This window comes from Heptranchias perlo, chromosome 1 (genome assembly GCF_035084215.1).
Source record: "Heptranchias perlo isolate sHepPer1 chromosome 1, sHepPer1.hap1, whole genome shotgun sequence".
Classification (NCBI taxonomy): Eukaryota; Metazoa; Chordata; class Chondrichthyes; order Hexanchiformes; family Hexanchidae; genus Heptranchias; species Heptranchias perlo.
The window spans coordinates 96,113,904-96,132,394 of NC_090325.1; the positions used below are offsets into that span (position 1 = coordinate 96,113,904).

General features: G+C 44.2%; 1 protein-coding gene across 1 annotated transcript in view; it reads left to right on the forward strand.

The window, feature by feature from the left end:
- Positions 1 to 18,491, forward strand: part of arap2 (ArfGAP with RhoGAP domain, ankyrin repeat and PH domain 2) — a 332,431-nt gene that overhangs the window by 286,814 nt on the left and 27,126 nt on the right. Inside the window, exon 28 of the mRNA XM_067988973.1 lies at positions 2,345 to 2,484. Coding sequence (XP_067845074.1) covers positions 2,345 to 2,484 — 140 coding nt within the window. The remainder of the gene's footprint in view (positions 1 to 2,344; positions 2,485 to 18,491) is intronic.

Consider the following 18,491-nt stretch of genomic DNA (forward strand, 5'->3'; position numbering starts at 1 on the left):
TGCAGAATTAGATACAGTACTGTAGCTGAGGCCTAAGCAGTGTTTTATAAATGTTTAGCATAATTTCCTTGCTTTTGTATTCAATGCCTATATTTGTAAAGCCAAGGATCTCTATGCTTTTTTAGAACAGCCTTCTCAACTTGTCCTGCCACCTTCCAAATATCCTTCTCAACTTGTTCTGCCACCTTCAAATATCCTTCTCAACTTGTCCTGCCACCTTCAAATATTTGTGTATGTGAACCGCCAGGTCTCTCTGTTCCTGCATCCCCTTTAAAATTGAACCATTTAGTTTATAGTATAGTGGTTTCAGACTATTGTAACAGGGTAGAATCCACAAGGCAAGAACAAATTGTCAGGATCTTTCAGTGGACTAAAAATTACATCATAAATTCCATGCTATTATGGCAGTGATATAATGTTTGCTGAATGAACTCTAAAAGCCAAGACAATCTGAATGTGACTAGCTGAGATAATTGTAAACAATTTTACAACACCAAGTTATAGTCCAGCAATTTTATTTTAAATTCACAAGCTTTCGGAGGCTACCTCCTTCGTCAGGTGAACGATCTCCACAGCTGAGATAAATGAGCTTATGCTGAATGTTTAGCTGACAAATTTGGTTCTGGATCAAGGAGTAGACATTTTCAGAGAGATGATGTAATTCATCATGCTTGTCAGCCATGCAAATGGTGATATTTTCTGTGTCAGCCCACCTGTTTGGTTCGGTAGACCTAATCCTGTTCTACTCAAACAGAACCAACTTTCCATAACTCACCATCTAGGTAAAGAGCAATATCTTCATTAGAACACGTGATACTTGACCATTGGGCAGGGTTTTTTATACTTGTGTCAGTTCTCCAAAGTATTTTCTCAGAGAAATAAAGAAAATATCCAGCATCCTGCTTTCTACTCCTTCTGGTAGTAAAGCAACTGAGATGCTGTGCTGGTGTTTCCTAATTAGGGTGCACAATCTCTGCTTTAATAAGAAAAATGTATTCATGCTTTAATTTTTATTTGATCAAAATATTCCTCCAATTTTATTTAATAGAGCTGTAGTGTGAATATGGCAGTTCATTCAGTAATGGAATTTGTTAAAATAATTCCTAAAGTCCCTTTGATTATGACAACAAATTAGTTTAATCAGTATTATATTTTTTGTGATTGGTTTCCAGGTGCATTTCAGTAAAATCAAACTGAAATAATTTTCTGGGAAATCAGTTTGGTTTGTTGTCCCATTTATTACTTATCATCAAATATCTCCACTAGAACATGGTCCTGGAAGAGAACATAATGGCCATAATTTGCTGCAGCAGAGCATCTAACGGTATCTGCCATTAGTTAGACTTGCACTTGCGGTTTAGGTTTTTAAATTTTTTGCGTGGCAAGTTGCTGAAAGTGTGAGCTGATAATGGTGCAGCAAGGGAAACAGGGCATCTGAGAACTGAGTGAACAGGGCAAGTAACTGTGTATCTCCTTAACCAATCAGACTGAAGGATTGTAAAATTAACAGCACAAGGACTGAGAAGGAAGTGTAAATTAGAGTGGGTGAATTCAATGTCAAATCAGGTATAGAAAGAGATATAAAGAGAGGGAAAGAAAGATTGGATTAAGAAAGAGAGAAAAGAGACAGAAAGGAATTTTTTTCTAAATTTAAAATTTGACATTTTTAAAATCTCCAATAACAATTAAAACCTGAAGGAATGAGACTCCACCCTTGTAATAGTTAATTTTCAGTGCTAGCAAGGTTGCATTAGGGTTCGGGTTAGTATGGTAATTAACACTTATCACATTGTTAAAAGGGTACCTAGACTTGAAATGACAAGACTTAACTTTCTGTGGTGAATTTAGTTCGTATGTACCGCGCAAATACAGCAACTTCACGATGTTCAATGCATTTCAATGGTGAGACGTACAGCGAGATGCCGTTTTCACAAAGCTAACAGTGGAGCGGCGTATCTCGGACTGCAAATTTTGGATGTTTGAGTTTAACCACTCATCTGCCCCTTGCCTGAAGTTGCTGTACCATTTGCACATAAATAATAGCGAGTTCCATTAGCCTCACTGTTATTTTGACAGCAAATTATGGCCCATTGGAACTTAACCAACTGCTTTGCTCAAATAATTGTTGCACATAATAAGAGGGGTCATTTTTGTGACTACATTTTGATATTTGGTAGTGGGTAGCCTTTGAGAGAGTATTTTGGATCTCATCTGCTCCAGGTGGTAATATCAAAGTTACAGCAGCTCATAATGTAATTGTATTGTATTTTCAAACAGCAGAACGGGTCAGCCAGTGTGGGATGAGTGTGAAAAGTAACTGCAGCCTCACTTTTTTATTTCACAGCAAAGAATATCAAAGATTCTGGGAAAGCAGGAACTCTAAAATGGAGAGAAGAGCCATCTAAACTGTTATCTGGAAACAAATTTCAGGAGCGGTACCTTATCCTGCAGGATAAAAAGTTGCTCCTTTACAAGGATGTGAAGGTGAGCATATACATTTTGCATTGATTGTTTAAAAGTCATTGTGTTTGGATTAGATGAATCTGAATCTTGAGAAAACAATGTGTAATCTATTGAATCAGTGTAGGATTGGAATGTGTAGAAATGACCTCACAATAAAAACCTTACCATAATTTTGTGAGGAAACAAGTAGCTGAAGTGGACTGAGTAGACAGCTTTGAACTGACCAGATTGCTTTTCTGACATCTCCCACCAACTTGACCAGGTAATTATGTTTTGGAGGGAAGGCTTACCTTCTGACATACAGGGCTCTATTTTAGCACCCGCTATCGGGTGCGTTCCCCGTGGGGGGGGCTCCGAAAATCGGAGAATCCCGGCGCGGTACCGGAGCCCGCCCCGAACCCGCGCACTTCCGGGTTCCCCGCTGACGCGCCAGCGTGTGCGCGCAGCCCCCGCTGGTGGGAATCCCGCAGGCAATTAAAGCCAGCGGGATTCCACTTGACAGTATTTATTCAGGTATTTCAGGTCATTAACTGACCTGATTAAGGGATTATGTGGGATTTTAGAACAAAATGGGACTGTTTCCCACACTGGGGGAAACACTCCCAGGTCAAATGGACGTGTTGCAGCTGTCAGCCTGTGGCAGCTGCAAAGGTCCATTTGACCAGTGGGGGAGGTGGGGAGACCCTCACCCATTGCAGGAGGCCACTCTATCACTTGGGACAAAGTTTAGCCTCCACCACCCTCCTCCTGACAGTCAAAGTCACCAACCTGCACACTTACCCCGGGGTCCGGAGACATGTACCTACCTTGCGGACCCCCTCAGATGTACATCTTGCGGATGGGGGCCGCCGTAGCTGCAGTCATGACCTCCTCGGAGGGCGAACAGCATCACCAGCCTCGCCGTCCACCTCTGACACGTGGAGCTCCACAACAGAGTGCTGTGACACATCCACCTGTGCAGCAGGAGGGAGGGCAACCGCAGAGAGAGATGCTTCACAGAGGGCACTATCCTCGCCACAGGGTCCACAGACCGAGGCTCAGCCTCCTGGACCTCTCTGAGCAGCAGTGCACACGGAGGCTCAGAGTCACTCGACATGTAGTCGTGGACATCTGCAGCCTCTTTCATGCCGAGCTGCTCCTGGCTGGCCCGAGCACCATCTTCTTACCTGTCGCTGTCAAAGTCACCACTGCCCTCAACAACTTCTCCTCCGCATCCTTCCAGGGTGCAACCGGGGACATCGCCGATGTCTCTCAGTCGTCTGCGCAGAAGAGCCCTGCAAATACACCTACACCCACTCTGCAGTGACACAATGGGTGGCATCAGTTGTGGGTCCTCATAGTGATCCTCAGGAGCGGGCCTTCTGCACAAACCAGACAGGATTCGCGAAGACATGGCAGTAGTGGTGCCAATATAATATGTAATGTGAGTTGTTCTGAAATTCAATATAAGTAACACCCATGACAAACCCTCGAACACCCTTGTGCATCCCCTTCATGCTCACGACACGTTTGCCTTACGCTGCCTACTGCACATATGTGATGAATGCCCTGTGGCTGCAGCACAGGTAGTGGCAGGTTGAGTGAGGCTGGCCGTGAAAGAGATGCACGAGAGGGTGAGTATGAGATAGAGCCATGAGATTGTATGAGGATTGGGTTGAGTGGTAGTGGCGGGATGAGTACTGGCGAGGTGAGTAGGTGCAGGTACGATGAGGATGAGGTTTGAGTGGGTATGAGAGGTGATGTGACAGAGTAGTGTTGGCAGTGCCGAAGGAGATGTGGGGTGGGGGCGGTGATGTGGCAGACGGAGTGTCGGGGAAAGACTACGTGTACTCACTTTGGCTGACCTACTGAGGTCACTGGAGCGCCTCCTGCACTGTATGCAGGTGGGCGATATGTTGGTGGTGCAGGTGACCTCCTCTGCCACTTCGAGCCAGGCCTTCCTGGTGGCAGAGGCGGGCCACTTCCTCCCGCCTGCCGGGAGGAAGATCTCTGTCCTCCCCCTCCTCCTCACCCCATGTATTGATACCTGGAGTGAGGCATCATTAAACTGGGCTGCTCCATGCTGTAATTTTTGCTATTTGTTGCAGCATCTGTCAGTGAAGGACTGCCCCTTTAAATAGAGTGCCTCCAGCTGACAGATCTTACTGCGCATGCGCAGCCCGCCTGACGCGCAGATCAGCAGTGGGGAACCCGGAGGACCAGGTAAGTGAATCCAATTAGTGGATTGGATCCTACAGTCGCGCGGGGAGCTGACTAATTTCACCGGGCGCGTTACCCACGCGCCCGATAGCCCCCCCCGCTGAGAACCCGCATCCCTGCTAACATCGGGCCCATAATTGATCCAAAATATAGTTAGTTAGTAAACTGGTGTTCTAACTGAGATTAAAGTTTGACAAAGACCGTGAATGTAGTGTATGTAATAGAGAAATTAATTGCTGCACATTTTTAATAAAATGAAAATTTGTTGTTGGGGAATTATTATTTTGTTTTCAAATACATTTTCCAAACCCTCTCGTTGGTCCCTATCATTGGTTTTGTTAGTGCACTTTCTCTTCCCAACCCCCAGCCCACATTAATAAACAAGATGATGATTGTAAGGTTCATAATACAGTACAGAACCAGGCTGAATACAGAAAGTACAGAGGAGATCTAAAAAAGGGAATAAGAGGAGCAAAGAGAGAGTATGAGAATAGATTAGCGGCTAACATAAAAGGGAACCCAAAAGTATTATAAACATATAAATAGTAAAAGGCTAGCTAAAGGAAGGATGGGACTGATTAGGAACAAAAAAAAGGTAGAGGGAATGGCTGAGGTACTAATTGAATACTTTGCATCTGTCTGCACCAGAGAAGAGGATGCTGCTGTTGTAGCAGTAAAGGAGGAGGTAGTAGTGATATTGGATAGGATAAAAATAGATAAAGAGGAGGTACTTAAAAGATTGGCAGTTCTCAAAGTAGAAAAGTCACCCGGTCCAGATGGGATGCATCCTAGATTACTGAGGGAAGTAAAGATGGAAATTGCGGAGGCTCTGGCTACAAACTTCCAATCCTCCTTAGATATGGGGATGGTGCTGGAGGACTGGAGGATTGCAAATGTTACACCCCTGTTCAAAAAAGGGGAGAGGGATAAATCCAGCAATTACAGGCCAGTCAGCTTTTCATCGGTGGTGAGGAAACTTTTAGGGCCATTAATCCGAGACAAAATAAATTGGCACTTGGAAAAGTATGGGCTAATAAATGAAAAGGTGACATAAAGGAGAGAGTAGTGGTGAACAGTTGTTTTTCAGACTGGAGGGAAGTGTGCAGTGATGTTCCCCAGGGGTCAGTATAAGGACCACTGCTCTTTTAGAAAAATATTAATGACCTGGGTATAAAGGATACAATTTCAAAGTTTGCTGATGACACGAAACTCAGAAATGCAGCAAAGAATTTGAGGATAGTATCAGAATTCAGGAGGACATAGACAGACCGGTGAAATGGGCAGACACATGGCAGATGAAATTTAACGCAGAGAAGTGTGAAGTGATGCATTTTGGTAGTAAGAATGAGGCGAGGCAAATAAACTAAATGGTACAATTTTAAAGGGGTGCAGGAAGAGAGAGACTTGGGGGTGCACATACACAAATCTTTGAAGGTGGCAGTTCAAGTTGAGAAGGCTATTAAAAAAGCATGTGGGATCCTGGGCTTTATTAATCGAGGCATAGAGTACAAAAACAAGGAAGTTATGCTAAACATTTATAAAACACTAGTTAGGCTTCAGCTGGAGTATTGTGTTCAGTTCTGGGCACCACACTTTAGAAGGATGTCAAAGCCATAGAGAGGGTGAAGAAGAGATTGGTGTCAGGGATGAGGGACTTCAGTTATGTGGAGAGACTGGAGAAGCTGGGGTTGTTATCCTTAGAACAGAGAAGGTTAAGAGGAAATTTGATAGAGGTGTTCAAAGTCATGAAGGATTTTGACAGAGTAAATGAAGAGAAACTTTTTCTAGTGGCAGAAGGGTCGATAACCAGAGAACACAGATTTAAGGTGATCGGCAAAAGAGCCAGAGGTGGCGTGAGGAAACATTTTTTTACGCAACAAGTTGTAATGATCTGGAATGCACTGCCAGTTAGGGTGGTGAAAGCAGATTCAATAATAACTTTCAAAATGGAATTGGATAAATACTTGAAGGGAGAAAATTTACAGGGCTATGGGGAAAGAGCAGGGGAATAGGACTAATTGGATAGCTCATTCAAAGAACTCGCATAGGCACAATAGGCTGAATGGCCTCCTCCTGTGCTGTACCTACTATGATTCTATGATAAGATGGCCCACGTAATGTTTTTCTTTTTATCCTGTTTTCGCTCCAAACTACATGCAGCTTCATTTAGCAATCTACTGTGTTTCTATAATGTTTACAAAGTACTGTTTCAAATAAATTTGATACATTCTTCTTGGCCACTTAGCAAAATTTGCATTTGTAGTTTTGTTTCGTACAATAAATGTCCAATTAAAAAGCACAATTATTCTCTGTTTTATTTCCTCCTTATTAATAGAGAAGCTTTTTGGTACATTATTTAAAGCATTGCATAAAACTGTCCCAATATTGCACGTAATAAATGTAAGCAAATCATTCCAAGTATGCCTGCATTCACAAATAGATGAACAAAGCATTGAAGGTGCAATCATGTTAACAGCCAAAGGGATTCTAAGAGGGTACATGGTTAGACTCAATGGGCTTGATTTTCGCAACCCGAGCGGGTGCGTTCGTGGCGGGGGGGGGGGCTGCGAAAATCGGGGATTCCCGGGGCGGTGGTGCAGGTGACCTCCTCTGCCACCTCAAGCCAGGCCTTCTTAGTGGCAAAGGCAGGCCGCTCGGGAGGAAGATCTCTGTCCTCCCCCTCCTCCTCACCCCATCCAATAATATCTGGAGTGAGGCATCATTAAACTGGGAGCAGCCTTTCCCCTGGGCTGCTCCATGCTGTAATTTTTCCTATTTCCTGCAGCATCAGTCAGTGGAGGACTGCCCCTTTAAATAAAGCTCCTCCAGCTGACAGCCTATGCTGTGCAAGCACAGTCCGCCCGCTGCGCAGCTTTCCAGCGCGAAACCCGGAAGCACACGTAAGTGGCTCCAATTAGCCTGCGATTCCGTGCAGAGCACCCTGATTTCACTGGGTGCGTTACCCACGCACCCAGTCGACCCCCCCGCTGCGAGCCCGCCGCCCTCCTAATATCGGGCCCAATATTTCTATGCAGCAAGTGTGGCAAACTATATTATAAATGTCTTGTTTCATTATCCCATTTCTATCCAAAACTACTACATAAATGGAAACTGCTTTTTTTTTTGTGGAGGGGGAGGTTATTATATGTATGTGAGAAAATAGTTTACACCAGTGTAATAGCATAGTTAAAATGTGAATAGCCCAACAGGTTTACCGGGTGAACTGAAAGCATTAAACTATCAGCGGTAATTTGGTACTTCAGCAATGGGGAATATGCTGACTTTGTGAGAAAGAAGCCTCTACCAAGCAGCATTGTGAGGGTTGGTGAGGGGGTGTGCAGTGTTGCAGAGTCAAAAGCACCAGTTATCAATCAAGGATGTCGACACTTAAAATCGTTTTCCAGAATTTAAAGTTATTGTCTGTGAGTTTCATGCATTTATTTGTAACATAGTAACTCTCAGAAGTTGGGGGCTGGCTAGCAGGTGATTGACCAAGTAATCACACGGACTTAATGCATATTATGTTGACAGGCATCAGGGAGGCCGGCAGACAGGCCTGGGGAGAATCTTCCTAGTGCAGGGTATGGCAAGTGGGCAGACAGAGGCACGGCAGTTTGTCGGGGCATGGTTGCAAGAAGATCTACTGCAGGGAGATGTTTTAGCTACTGAAGGCGGTTGAATGAAAGAGTCATCAGACGGGACTGAAAGGGGATATCGCATAGACAGGTGAGGAGGGTTGGAGTTCAGGGGAGCTGCCAGGGCCCACAAAACATGTTAAAAGTTTTAATTTCACTTATAAGCTTCACAACTTACTTACCTATATCATCTTGGCTGCTTGCTGAGACAAGCTTTTGCTTCTACACAGTGACAAGCAGCCTGAACCTGTGTGTATTAACTCTCCCTATACTGTATTACTGCTGCTGTTTTAGAAGCTAACTCCATGTGACATTTAACATTAAAGCCTCTATTGCAGCATCTCTTATGGCTGTAATGGGTAATGCAATTAAACGTTGACACTTTTAGAATTGTTTTTCCATTGACAGAACCTGACATAGGACTTTTCAGTGGATTTAAAATGGAAGGTTGCGACTCATTGAGCAATTTTAATATATAATAGATATGCCCTTCAACCCTCGGAGATCTCTGCACTCCTCCAATTCGCGCCTCTTACGCATCCTCAATTTTCATCGCTCCGCCATTGGCGGCCGTGCTTTCAGCTGCCTAGGCCCTAAGCTCTGGAATTTTCTTCCTAAATGTCTCTACTTCTATCTCCTCTAAATTGCTCCTTGAGACCAACCTCTTTAACCAAGTTTTTGATCACCTGTCCTAATATCTCTTTGTGTGGCTCGGTGTCAGATTTTGTTTGATAATGCTCCTGTGAAGTGCCTTAGGACGTTTTACTATGTTAAAGGTGCAATATAAATGCAAGTTGCTGTTTGTTTGACAACTCTTTGAGCCTGAGACACATTTGTTCTGGTCATTGTTTTGAAAAAAAATTCTCAGCCTGTCTTGTTCAAATTGAGAAGCCATCAGAGAGAGATGGTTAGACCAGAGAGACTCTATGGATGGTCAGCAACAAACATTTGCCATGTAAAGGCTAATATTCAGATACCTTCTACCCAGTCCCGTTTACATTGCAGTTTAGAGCAGCTGATGCACTGTTCTTTTATCTTCTAAGCAGGAATAGTTAAAACTGTAACTATTGTTGATCTACAGTGTGTTCATTGCTACGGTTTACTTGTCCATTTACTGGTTAATTAATCTACTTGACAGGTTATAACCTAACTCCCAGTCTAGTGAAATATTTGCTTAACCACCTTCCAAAACCGAGGAAGATTATGTGAGATACAGTACAAAATATGAGTAATTTGAGACATATATGGTAAGTTAAGCATTTTTGGGAGGAACAGGTGACTTTGGATTTATGGGGGGGTTATATTGGATAACCCCCAAAACTGGGCACGGGGGTCGTGCCATGTGATTAACCCACGCCCGGTCGTTGAGATGCAGGCAGCACGTAACATTCATGCTGCCTGATGATTTCTACGATTGCTGTGAGCAGCCAGCACTACCTGTATTGTTGAGTGGCTACTCACCAGCAGGAGGCCCAGATGGTGCGACTGGCTAGCACCACTTAAAGGGAAGGTGCATTGTGGCTGCAGGAAGTGGTGGAAGTCAATTGAGAAGTGAATCTGTGCTGCAATATCGTGCAGCATGGTGATGATGGGAACTCTAGAATTTTTAATGAGCAACAACTGGGCAGCTCAACGTTTGCGGGACTCTAATATTCACAAAATATAAGATACGGGTCCGCACAGAGTCTGAACGGAGATCAGACATTGCACATGTAAAACACAGATGCAGGTCCCGTCCTATGTTTACAAACTGTTGAGTTATTTTAAAACATTGAATAAAGGTTGTGCACTACTAAATCCCACATCCTCCAATCTGCACGCCAGACTCCACCAATCTGACGACTGAGTTTGTACCAGGCCTGGGAGAGAGCGTGCACCAATGTTCTCTGATGATGCACTAGAGGCCTTGGTGCAAGAGGTAGACAGAAGGAGAAGCATTCCGAGGCAGTAGGGGACAAAGTCAATGCCAGGCGCTTAGCAGCACGAACATGGATGCAGTAGAATCATAGAATGGTTACAGCACAGAAGGTGGCCATTTGGCCCATCGAGCCCCTGCCGGCTCTTTGCAAGAGCAATCCAGTTAGTCCCATTCCTCCGCTCTTTCCCCGTAGCCTTGCAGATTTTTTCCTTTCAAGTATTTATCCAATTCCTTTTTGATAACCACAATTGAATCTGCTTCCACACCCTTTCAGGCAGCACATTCCAGATCATAACTACTCACTGCGTAAAAAAGTTTTTCCTCATGTCGCCTTTGGTTCTTTTGCCAATCACCTTAAATCTGTGTCCTCTGGCTCTCAACCCTTCCGCCAATGGGAACAGTTTCTTTTTATTTACTTTATCTAAACCATTCATGATGCAGGATGAAGTTCAATGCTTTGATACGAGTGATCAAGGTGAATGAGGTCAACTGTCGAGTGGCATCTCCTACCAACTGCACCACTAGCCGCATCCACTGCTCCACACACTACACCCCCCCCATCACCCACCTACCAACAAACTCTTTCAATCAGTACTCAACTCTTCCAATCAGATGCTTCCTCTCACCCTCAGACATTACCACTGTTGCAAGCCTCATACCCACAACTCACAGGCCACACATACTGGCAGCTATTCGACAATGACAGCCACATCACCCAAACATCTTGCAGGACGCTCATTGACAGACATCCTGCTTTCTTGTAGGAGAAGTTGGCGCATAACAGGAGGCAGCAAGTGGCAGTGGCTCCATGGACCATGAACCTGCTCTCCTCTCTCAGGATGACAGTATTCCTGTCCCATCCCTGCCACTCTGCCAATGCCCTTGCTGTTGTCTGTCAGCTAGCCAGCCCACTGAAACTTTATAACAGGAACAGGAGTTAGTCCATTTAGCCCCTTGAGTCTGTTCCACCATTCAATGAGATCATGGTTGATCTGTAACCGAAATCCATATACCCGCCTTAGCCCCACATCCCTTAATACCTTTGGTTAACAAAAATCTATCAATCTCAGATTTAAAATTAATAATTGAGCTAGCATCAACTGCCGTTTGCAGAAGAGAGTTGCAAACTTCCACCACCCTTTGCATGTAGAAGCGTTTCCTAACTTAAAACAGAAAACATAGAAAATAGGAGCAGGAGTAGGTCATTCAGCCCTTCGAGCCTCCTCCGCCATTCAGTATGATCATGGCTGATCCTCTATCTCAATACCATATTCCCGCTCTCTCCCCATACCCCTTGATGCCTTTTGTGTCTAGAAATCTATCTATCTCCTTCTTAAATACATTCTGTGACTTGGCCTCCACAGTCTTCTGTGGTAGAGAATTCCACAGGTTCACCACCCTCTGAGTGAAGAAATTTCTCCTCATCTCAGTCCTAAATGTCCTATCCCATATCCTGAGACCGTGACCCCTCGTTCTAGACCCCCCAGCCAGGGGAAACATCCTCCCTGCATCCAGTCTGTCTAGCCCTGTTAGAATTTTATGTGTTTCAATGAGATCCCCTCTCATTCTTCTAAACTCAAGTGAATACAGGCCGAGTCGACCCAATCTCTCCTCATACAACAGTCCTGCCATCCCAGGAATCAGTCTGATGAACCTTCGCTGCACTCCCTCTATGGCAATTACATCCTTTCTTAAGTAAGGAGACCAAAACTGCACACAATACTCCAGGTGTGGTCTCACCAAGGCCCTGTATAATTGTAGTAAGACATCCTTGCTCCTGTACTCAAATCCTCTTGCAATGAAGGCCAACATACCATTTGCCTTCCTAACCGCTTGCTGCACCTGCATGTTTGCTTTCAGTCACTGGTGTACAAGGACACCCAGGTCCCTTTGTACATCAACATTTCCCAGTCTATCACCATCTATGTTTCTAACTTCACTCCTGCAAGTCTTGGCTAGTCCTGATGTCCCCTAGTCCTAATATTCAAGTATAGAAGACCTCAAAAAAACAGGTACAAATGCATCAGCAGCCAGAAGCAATAATCCAACAACAAACCTGTAACTCCTGCATGATCCCTTTAAATAGCACTGGTGGGGGCTCCTCCAGGCTATTTAAGACCTGTTCAGCTGTGCAAGGTTGGCTGGAGTTCCAAAATCACATCTGTCCCTTTTAAATCAGCGTTGCACACTGATCTACCGTATATTCTCCCTACTTTATATGGTGCTGGCGTTCGTTACCTGCGTGTGCGCGAATGCCTTTACCAAGATGACGGCCGGCACCTGTCACGTTAGAAGTGTGTGCGCGCATTCTGGATGCCATTTTCGGAGTTTAGGAGGCCGCGTAACCCCCACAAAACAGGCGCTGCATGGCCCAATTTAGCCATGTTTCCTAAAGCTTTCCACCACTTGGGTTTTCCCTTATCTGATGTCTGGGTCTGTTGTAGACTAATTGAAAGAGATGATTGCTATGATTAGTCAAGAACTCCATTATTGTATCAAGCGACTACCAGGATGGCAGAAGGCGAACTAGATGGACCTTGGTCTTTATTTGTCCAGCAACTCCTATGATCCTGTGTGAAATAATCAGTAGTTGAAATACGGTACTGAGGGATTTCTGTTTGATCCATGCGCTCAGCTGCAATTTTATATTGGTAGGTAAAGGCAGACTGCAGGTCAGAGAGTGTGGTATCATCTGCAGAAGTGGTCTGAGATGTTGAAGCTAATTCCCAATCTCCTGCTTTGCTGTGTACTGCTACATAGCTGTGGCAGAGCTTGGAACTGTCAGCGTGCACATTAAAATCATCTAACTTTCCATGAAGTCAACCCACGAGGCAATATGGCTTACCAGAGAGCCAGAAGTCTGATTTTAATGAAAAGTTGACACTGTAATGTACTGCCACTGCTATGCATTAACACAAAGGGCAGCCTTGAACCCAGAGTGAGGAGAGTGGTAGAACGTGCTGGAGGGTCCAGAACAGACAGGAGTAATTGAATGTGGACATTAGCAGGTGAGTGCATTCCTCCAGACTGAGCTATAGTGCCATCCACCACAGTAACCCAAGTATAAGATGACACTCTTTCCCCCCCCCCCCCAACTACTTTGGACTTGGGAATCAGAAGTACAATTTCAAATTTTGAGGTTGACACCAAATACCGAGGCGGACTGCGACAAAATACAGGAAGACATTAATAAACTTGCAGAATGGGCATGTAATTGGCAAATTAATTTCAATATAGTTAAGTATGAGGTATTACATTTTGGTAGGAAGAATAAGGGAGCCACATACTACTTGGATAATAAGGGGTAGAGGAGCAGAGGGAGCTGGGGATACAGATACACAAATTACTAAAAGTATCGACGTAGGTTAATAAGGCCATAAAAAAAGCAAACCAAGCACTGGTGTTCATTTCTAGAAGGATAGAATTGAAAAGCAGAGAAGTTATATTAAACTTGTATACAATCTTGGTTAGACCACACTTGGAGTACCGTGGATAGTTCTGGTCTCCATATTATAAAAGGACATAGAGGCCTTGGAGAAGGTGCAAAAAAAGATTTATTTGAATGATACCAAAACTGAGAGGTTATACCTATCAGGAAAGATTGAGCAGGCTGAGACTCTTTTCTCTAGAAAATAGAAGACTGAGGGGTGACCTGATGGAGGTCTTTAGATTATGAAAGGTTTTGATAAGGTAGACGTAGAGAAGATGTTTCCACTTGTGGGGTAGACCAGAACTAGGGGCCATAAATATAAGATAGTCACTAATAAATCCAATAGGGAATTCAGGAGAAACGTCTTTACCCAGAGAGTGGTTGGAATGTAGAACTTGCTACCACAAGGAGTAGTTAAGGTGACTAGCATAGATGCATTTAAGGGGAGCCTAGGTAAACAGATGAGGGAGAGAGGAATAAAAGGATATGCTGATAGGGTTAGATGAAGTAAGGTGGGAGGAAACTCGTGTGGAGCATAAACACAGTCTTTGACCTGTTGGACTGAATGGCCTGTTTCTATACTGTACGTTCTATGTAACTCCCCCAGTGTCCTAAATTTCTCGTCACATGCAAGTGTGACATGATGCCTCATTTATCACACTGCCACTTCTAGGCCCACCAAAGGTCAAAGAAAAGGAAGTAAAGTTTTGTAGGACAGTAGTAGGACACTGATGTAACAGTTTTTTTAAGCTTTCATTTTAAATAGCTTTATAAATAAATGTTGACATCAAGCCTGCATTTAATTACGCAGACTAAACATGTAGAGTATTTTCTAAGCAGGTGTTGCAGAAATGTTCTTGTTAATATATCCTCAGGTTGCTGCTTTTAATTATTCAGGGTTAAAGATTGGAATATAGCAGAGCACTGCATATAAATAAATACAACTCACCTCTTAATTAAGAATAAGGTTAAAGTAAACTGTTAAGTGAGCTGCCATTTTCCCTGATTGTGAATAGCAAGGCAACCTCATCATATTACAAACAGAAATGTTTTATCCCTCTGAGTACATTTAAATTATAAATTAAGCCTTCCTCAAATATCAGTTATACATCAGGATTACCATAATATTTGGAGACTTAAGTTGGAAGTTTTAAACTTCTTTATAATACAGAATATAAAATAGAGTTGCAAGCCAGTCACAACGTGAGGAAAGTTATGCAAAATTAACAAATACCAGGAAAAGAATGGAAGATGTTTACCTCAAAAGATGAAAAATGTCGTTGGGAAAACCGTGGTTTTTCCTTATTTGTTCAATCACATATAAATAAGAATTGCGATCAACTTAAAGACTGAGACGGAATTACCGAGGAACACTGTTCCTTTAAGAGGTTTATGACATTCAGCTGGCATTTTAATTAGGTGATCTTTTTTCCCCATCCTGTTGTATAAAACTCTTATTTTGTACTGTGTCCTTTGTTCTTTTTCTCCTTTCTTCAGTAAACTTGACTGCTGTGTACACGTGGGGAAAAGTCTGTTTTTGCCCTTTATCTTGTTTATTTCCTTCACTCGAGTCTCTGTCGGTTTGTAGTAAATAGTTCTAGAAATTATTCTGTTGTAGCCTGCTTTGAAAGCTCTTCACTTTAACTGTATATATTATGAAGTATTTGCCAGCCCATTTGAAAATCAATCTTAGGTTAGACTGGCATCCAGACACCCAATTTATGCAGGACTAAGTCTATGCATATATACATTGAAATGCTAACATCTGATAATTATATAAAGTAAATATGGAAAGTTAAAGGGGAAATGTGGGAGCTTTGAATTAGCACACTGTGCTTTTACCTTTGGGATCTGGGTCTGAATCCAACCCAAACCCTTTCTGCTGCCTGAGAATTCCTGTATGAGCTAAGATTGGGTAATCTGAATATGTTCCTGTTAGAAAGAGCCTACAATTTGACATTAAATTGGCACTCACTCATATGCCATAAGGATTTTTGTTGTGATAATGTCACTTTGATGCAGCTGGGAGGCTTCTCTGAGGTAGAGATTTAGGTATATTGCTGGGACAAAACAGATACAAAGAAAAAATAAACTGCAACCGTCACAGCACCTACAGCTTGTCAAAGCCAGGAAATACTGATTTCAAAGAAGATAACTAAGTAATGTTTTGTTTGTGCTGAAATATGTGAATGTTGTGGAAATATCTTGCTACTGGTTTAAAAATCCAATTTTTCACAAAACTCTTATGAGGGATAAACTTAAGTTTGTCCTTGGGCTGTTTTTATAATAACAGTAAGCACTTTTAATCAGCGCAGCAATGATTCAGTTTGCAAGAAAAGACCCTTTTATAAATTTCATGGAGTACATTTGCAACTGAGTAATGTAAGCGATATACATATGGAAGGGTCACTTTATAAGTCTACATGTCAACTAAATACAAAAAAAAAGTGTAAACTTTTTATAAAGTGTTTGAATCTGAAAGGGAACTTTGACCCTTACACAGCAGAAAGGTGAGGTGAGCAAGTGGTCCGAACCCAGGCTGGGTTACTTGGAAGCATTGCAGGGCACGGGGCATGATGTGTACATTGACAATTATACTTAGACTGCACCACACGAAGTGGGTCTCCAGAGATACAATGATAGTGGGAATTGTGTATGCGAATTGAAAAGACATCCCAGAATTTTTAAAAGATACTGGTATATGGAGAAGCAAAAGAGTTTAGACTTGTTGGGGGTTAAATTGGATAACCCTTGAAAACGTGTGCGGGGATCGCAGTACGTGTTTAACCCGTGCCTGTTCGTTGCGATTCAGGTGGCTCGTGCTTTTTAAAGGCAGCCTGCACCTCTTAAAGGAGAGGTGCATTGTGACTGCAAGATGTGACAGGAGTTGTTTCAAAATTGAATCTGTGCTGTGATACTTTGAAGAACGGTTGTGCCTGGGAGAGGGCATGCACCACGGTTCTCTGATGATGCACTGGAGGCCTTGGTGCAAGAGTTGGAGAGAAGGAGGGGCATCCTATATCCACAGTGGGGCAGGAGGTCCTCCAGACATATGCTGAAGAGATGGTTGGAGGAAGTAGCGGACAAGGTCAATGCCAGGAGCATAGCTGCAAGAACATGGATGCAGTGTAGGAAGAAGTTCACTGATTGAACACGATTGTCAAGGCGAGTGAGTTCAAGTTTCAAGTGGAATATTGTACCAACTGCACCACTAGCCTCATCCACTGCTCAATACACTACACCCCCATCACCCACCTACCAACAATCTCTTTCAATCTGTACTCAATTATTCAAATCAGATGCTTTATCTCACCCTCACACACTTAGCACTGTTGCAAGCCTCACACCCACAACTCACAGTTCACACTCACTGGCAGCAATTCAACCATGACAGCCACATCACCCAAACATTGTGCAGGACACTCACTTGATTCACTTCCCTCTTTCTTACTGGAGAAGGTGGCATGTAACAGGAGGCAGCAAGAAATAAATGGAGGAGGACAGGAGCGCCTACACATCCTAACTCCATTGGAGGAGACAGTGCTGACCATCGTGGGAAGGGGCATCGCTGAGGCCGTGGCCACTGGCGGTGCTGGAGGGATCGATGATGAGGGTCTCTGTATACATAATCCTCCTCCTATCTTCCCACTTCTCCCTCATCCCACAATCTTTTCTGACTCACATGCTCCAGATGGTGTAAGCACGCACTTCTTACTTTCTCCTCTCCCCTCACCACAACCTAATCCTTGTCCATTTGTCATTTCACATACCTAAGAACTGGAACCTTCCCAGTCTGAGGAGGCAGAGGAAGAAGACAGTGATGATGAAGAGACACCGTCACTTGATCTTACACTCGCAGCCACCAGCTCAGACTGACACTGTGCGTACTTTAGAGGCTAGGCTCGAGGAGGGATCTGCACCTGGTGAGACACAAGTGCACAGGAGCCGGGGCGGGGGTAACGGATACCACAGGTGCCAGCTTGCCGGAGGGCAAGGTGGCACACTAGTTTTGCTGCAGAGGTTTCAGATGATGACTTCGATGGGCCAGGCTACAGAAGAAAGCTGATGGGCGTACAGAACCAAATGCTTGGTGCACTGGAAAGCCTGTCAGAAAGCCTGCGCACAATGTCGAGGAGCATGGAGGAGTCCAGCTCCAACTTAGCATAGGTCTTTGCGCAGAGCTTGGAGCCCATCCTTTCCAACAAGGAACAGGTGGTCACTTCCACCACCACACCTGTGGAACCCACTATGTTGCAGCGTCTCATAACCGATGTAACAGCTTCCATCAAAGGTCTGATTGCTGCCATTGTGGCTGAGTTCCACTGTTGAAAGGGGCTTCCAGGGCATCACAGCAGTCCAGCAATCTGTTCTCCAACCGATCACCAGGATTGCTGAGACGCCGTCCCGGGAGAGTGGCAGCGGCTCCATGGAACACGAACCTGCTGTCCTTTCTCAGGATAACAGCATTCCTGCTCCCACCCCCGCCACTCCACCAATGATGATGAGACACCATCACTTGATCCTACACTTGCAGCCACCAGCTCAGACTGACACTGCGCGTACTTTAGAGACTAGGCTAGAGGAGGGATCTGCACCTGGTGAGACACAAGTGCATAGGAGCCGGGGCGGGGGTAACGGATACCACAGGTGCCAGCTTGCCCTTGCTGTTTCCTGTCAGCCAGCCAGCCCAGACTGCTGCAGCCCAGCCAAGATGGTGCAGTCTGAAGTCTGGCCTCCAGGCCTCGAGGTCTCCTCCAAGGACATCTGCAATCTCCTTAATTGAAGGTCAGCAGTCTTCCACCACCCATGCTCCAGCCCCTGGGGAAGCACCTCGTAGGAGCACTAG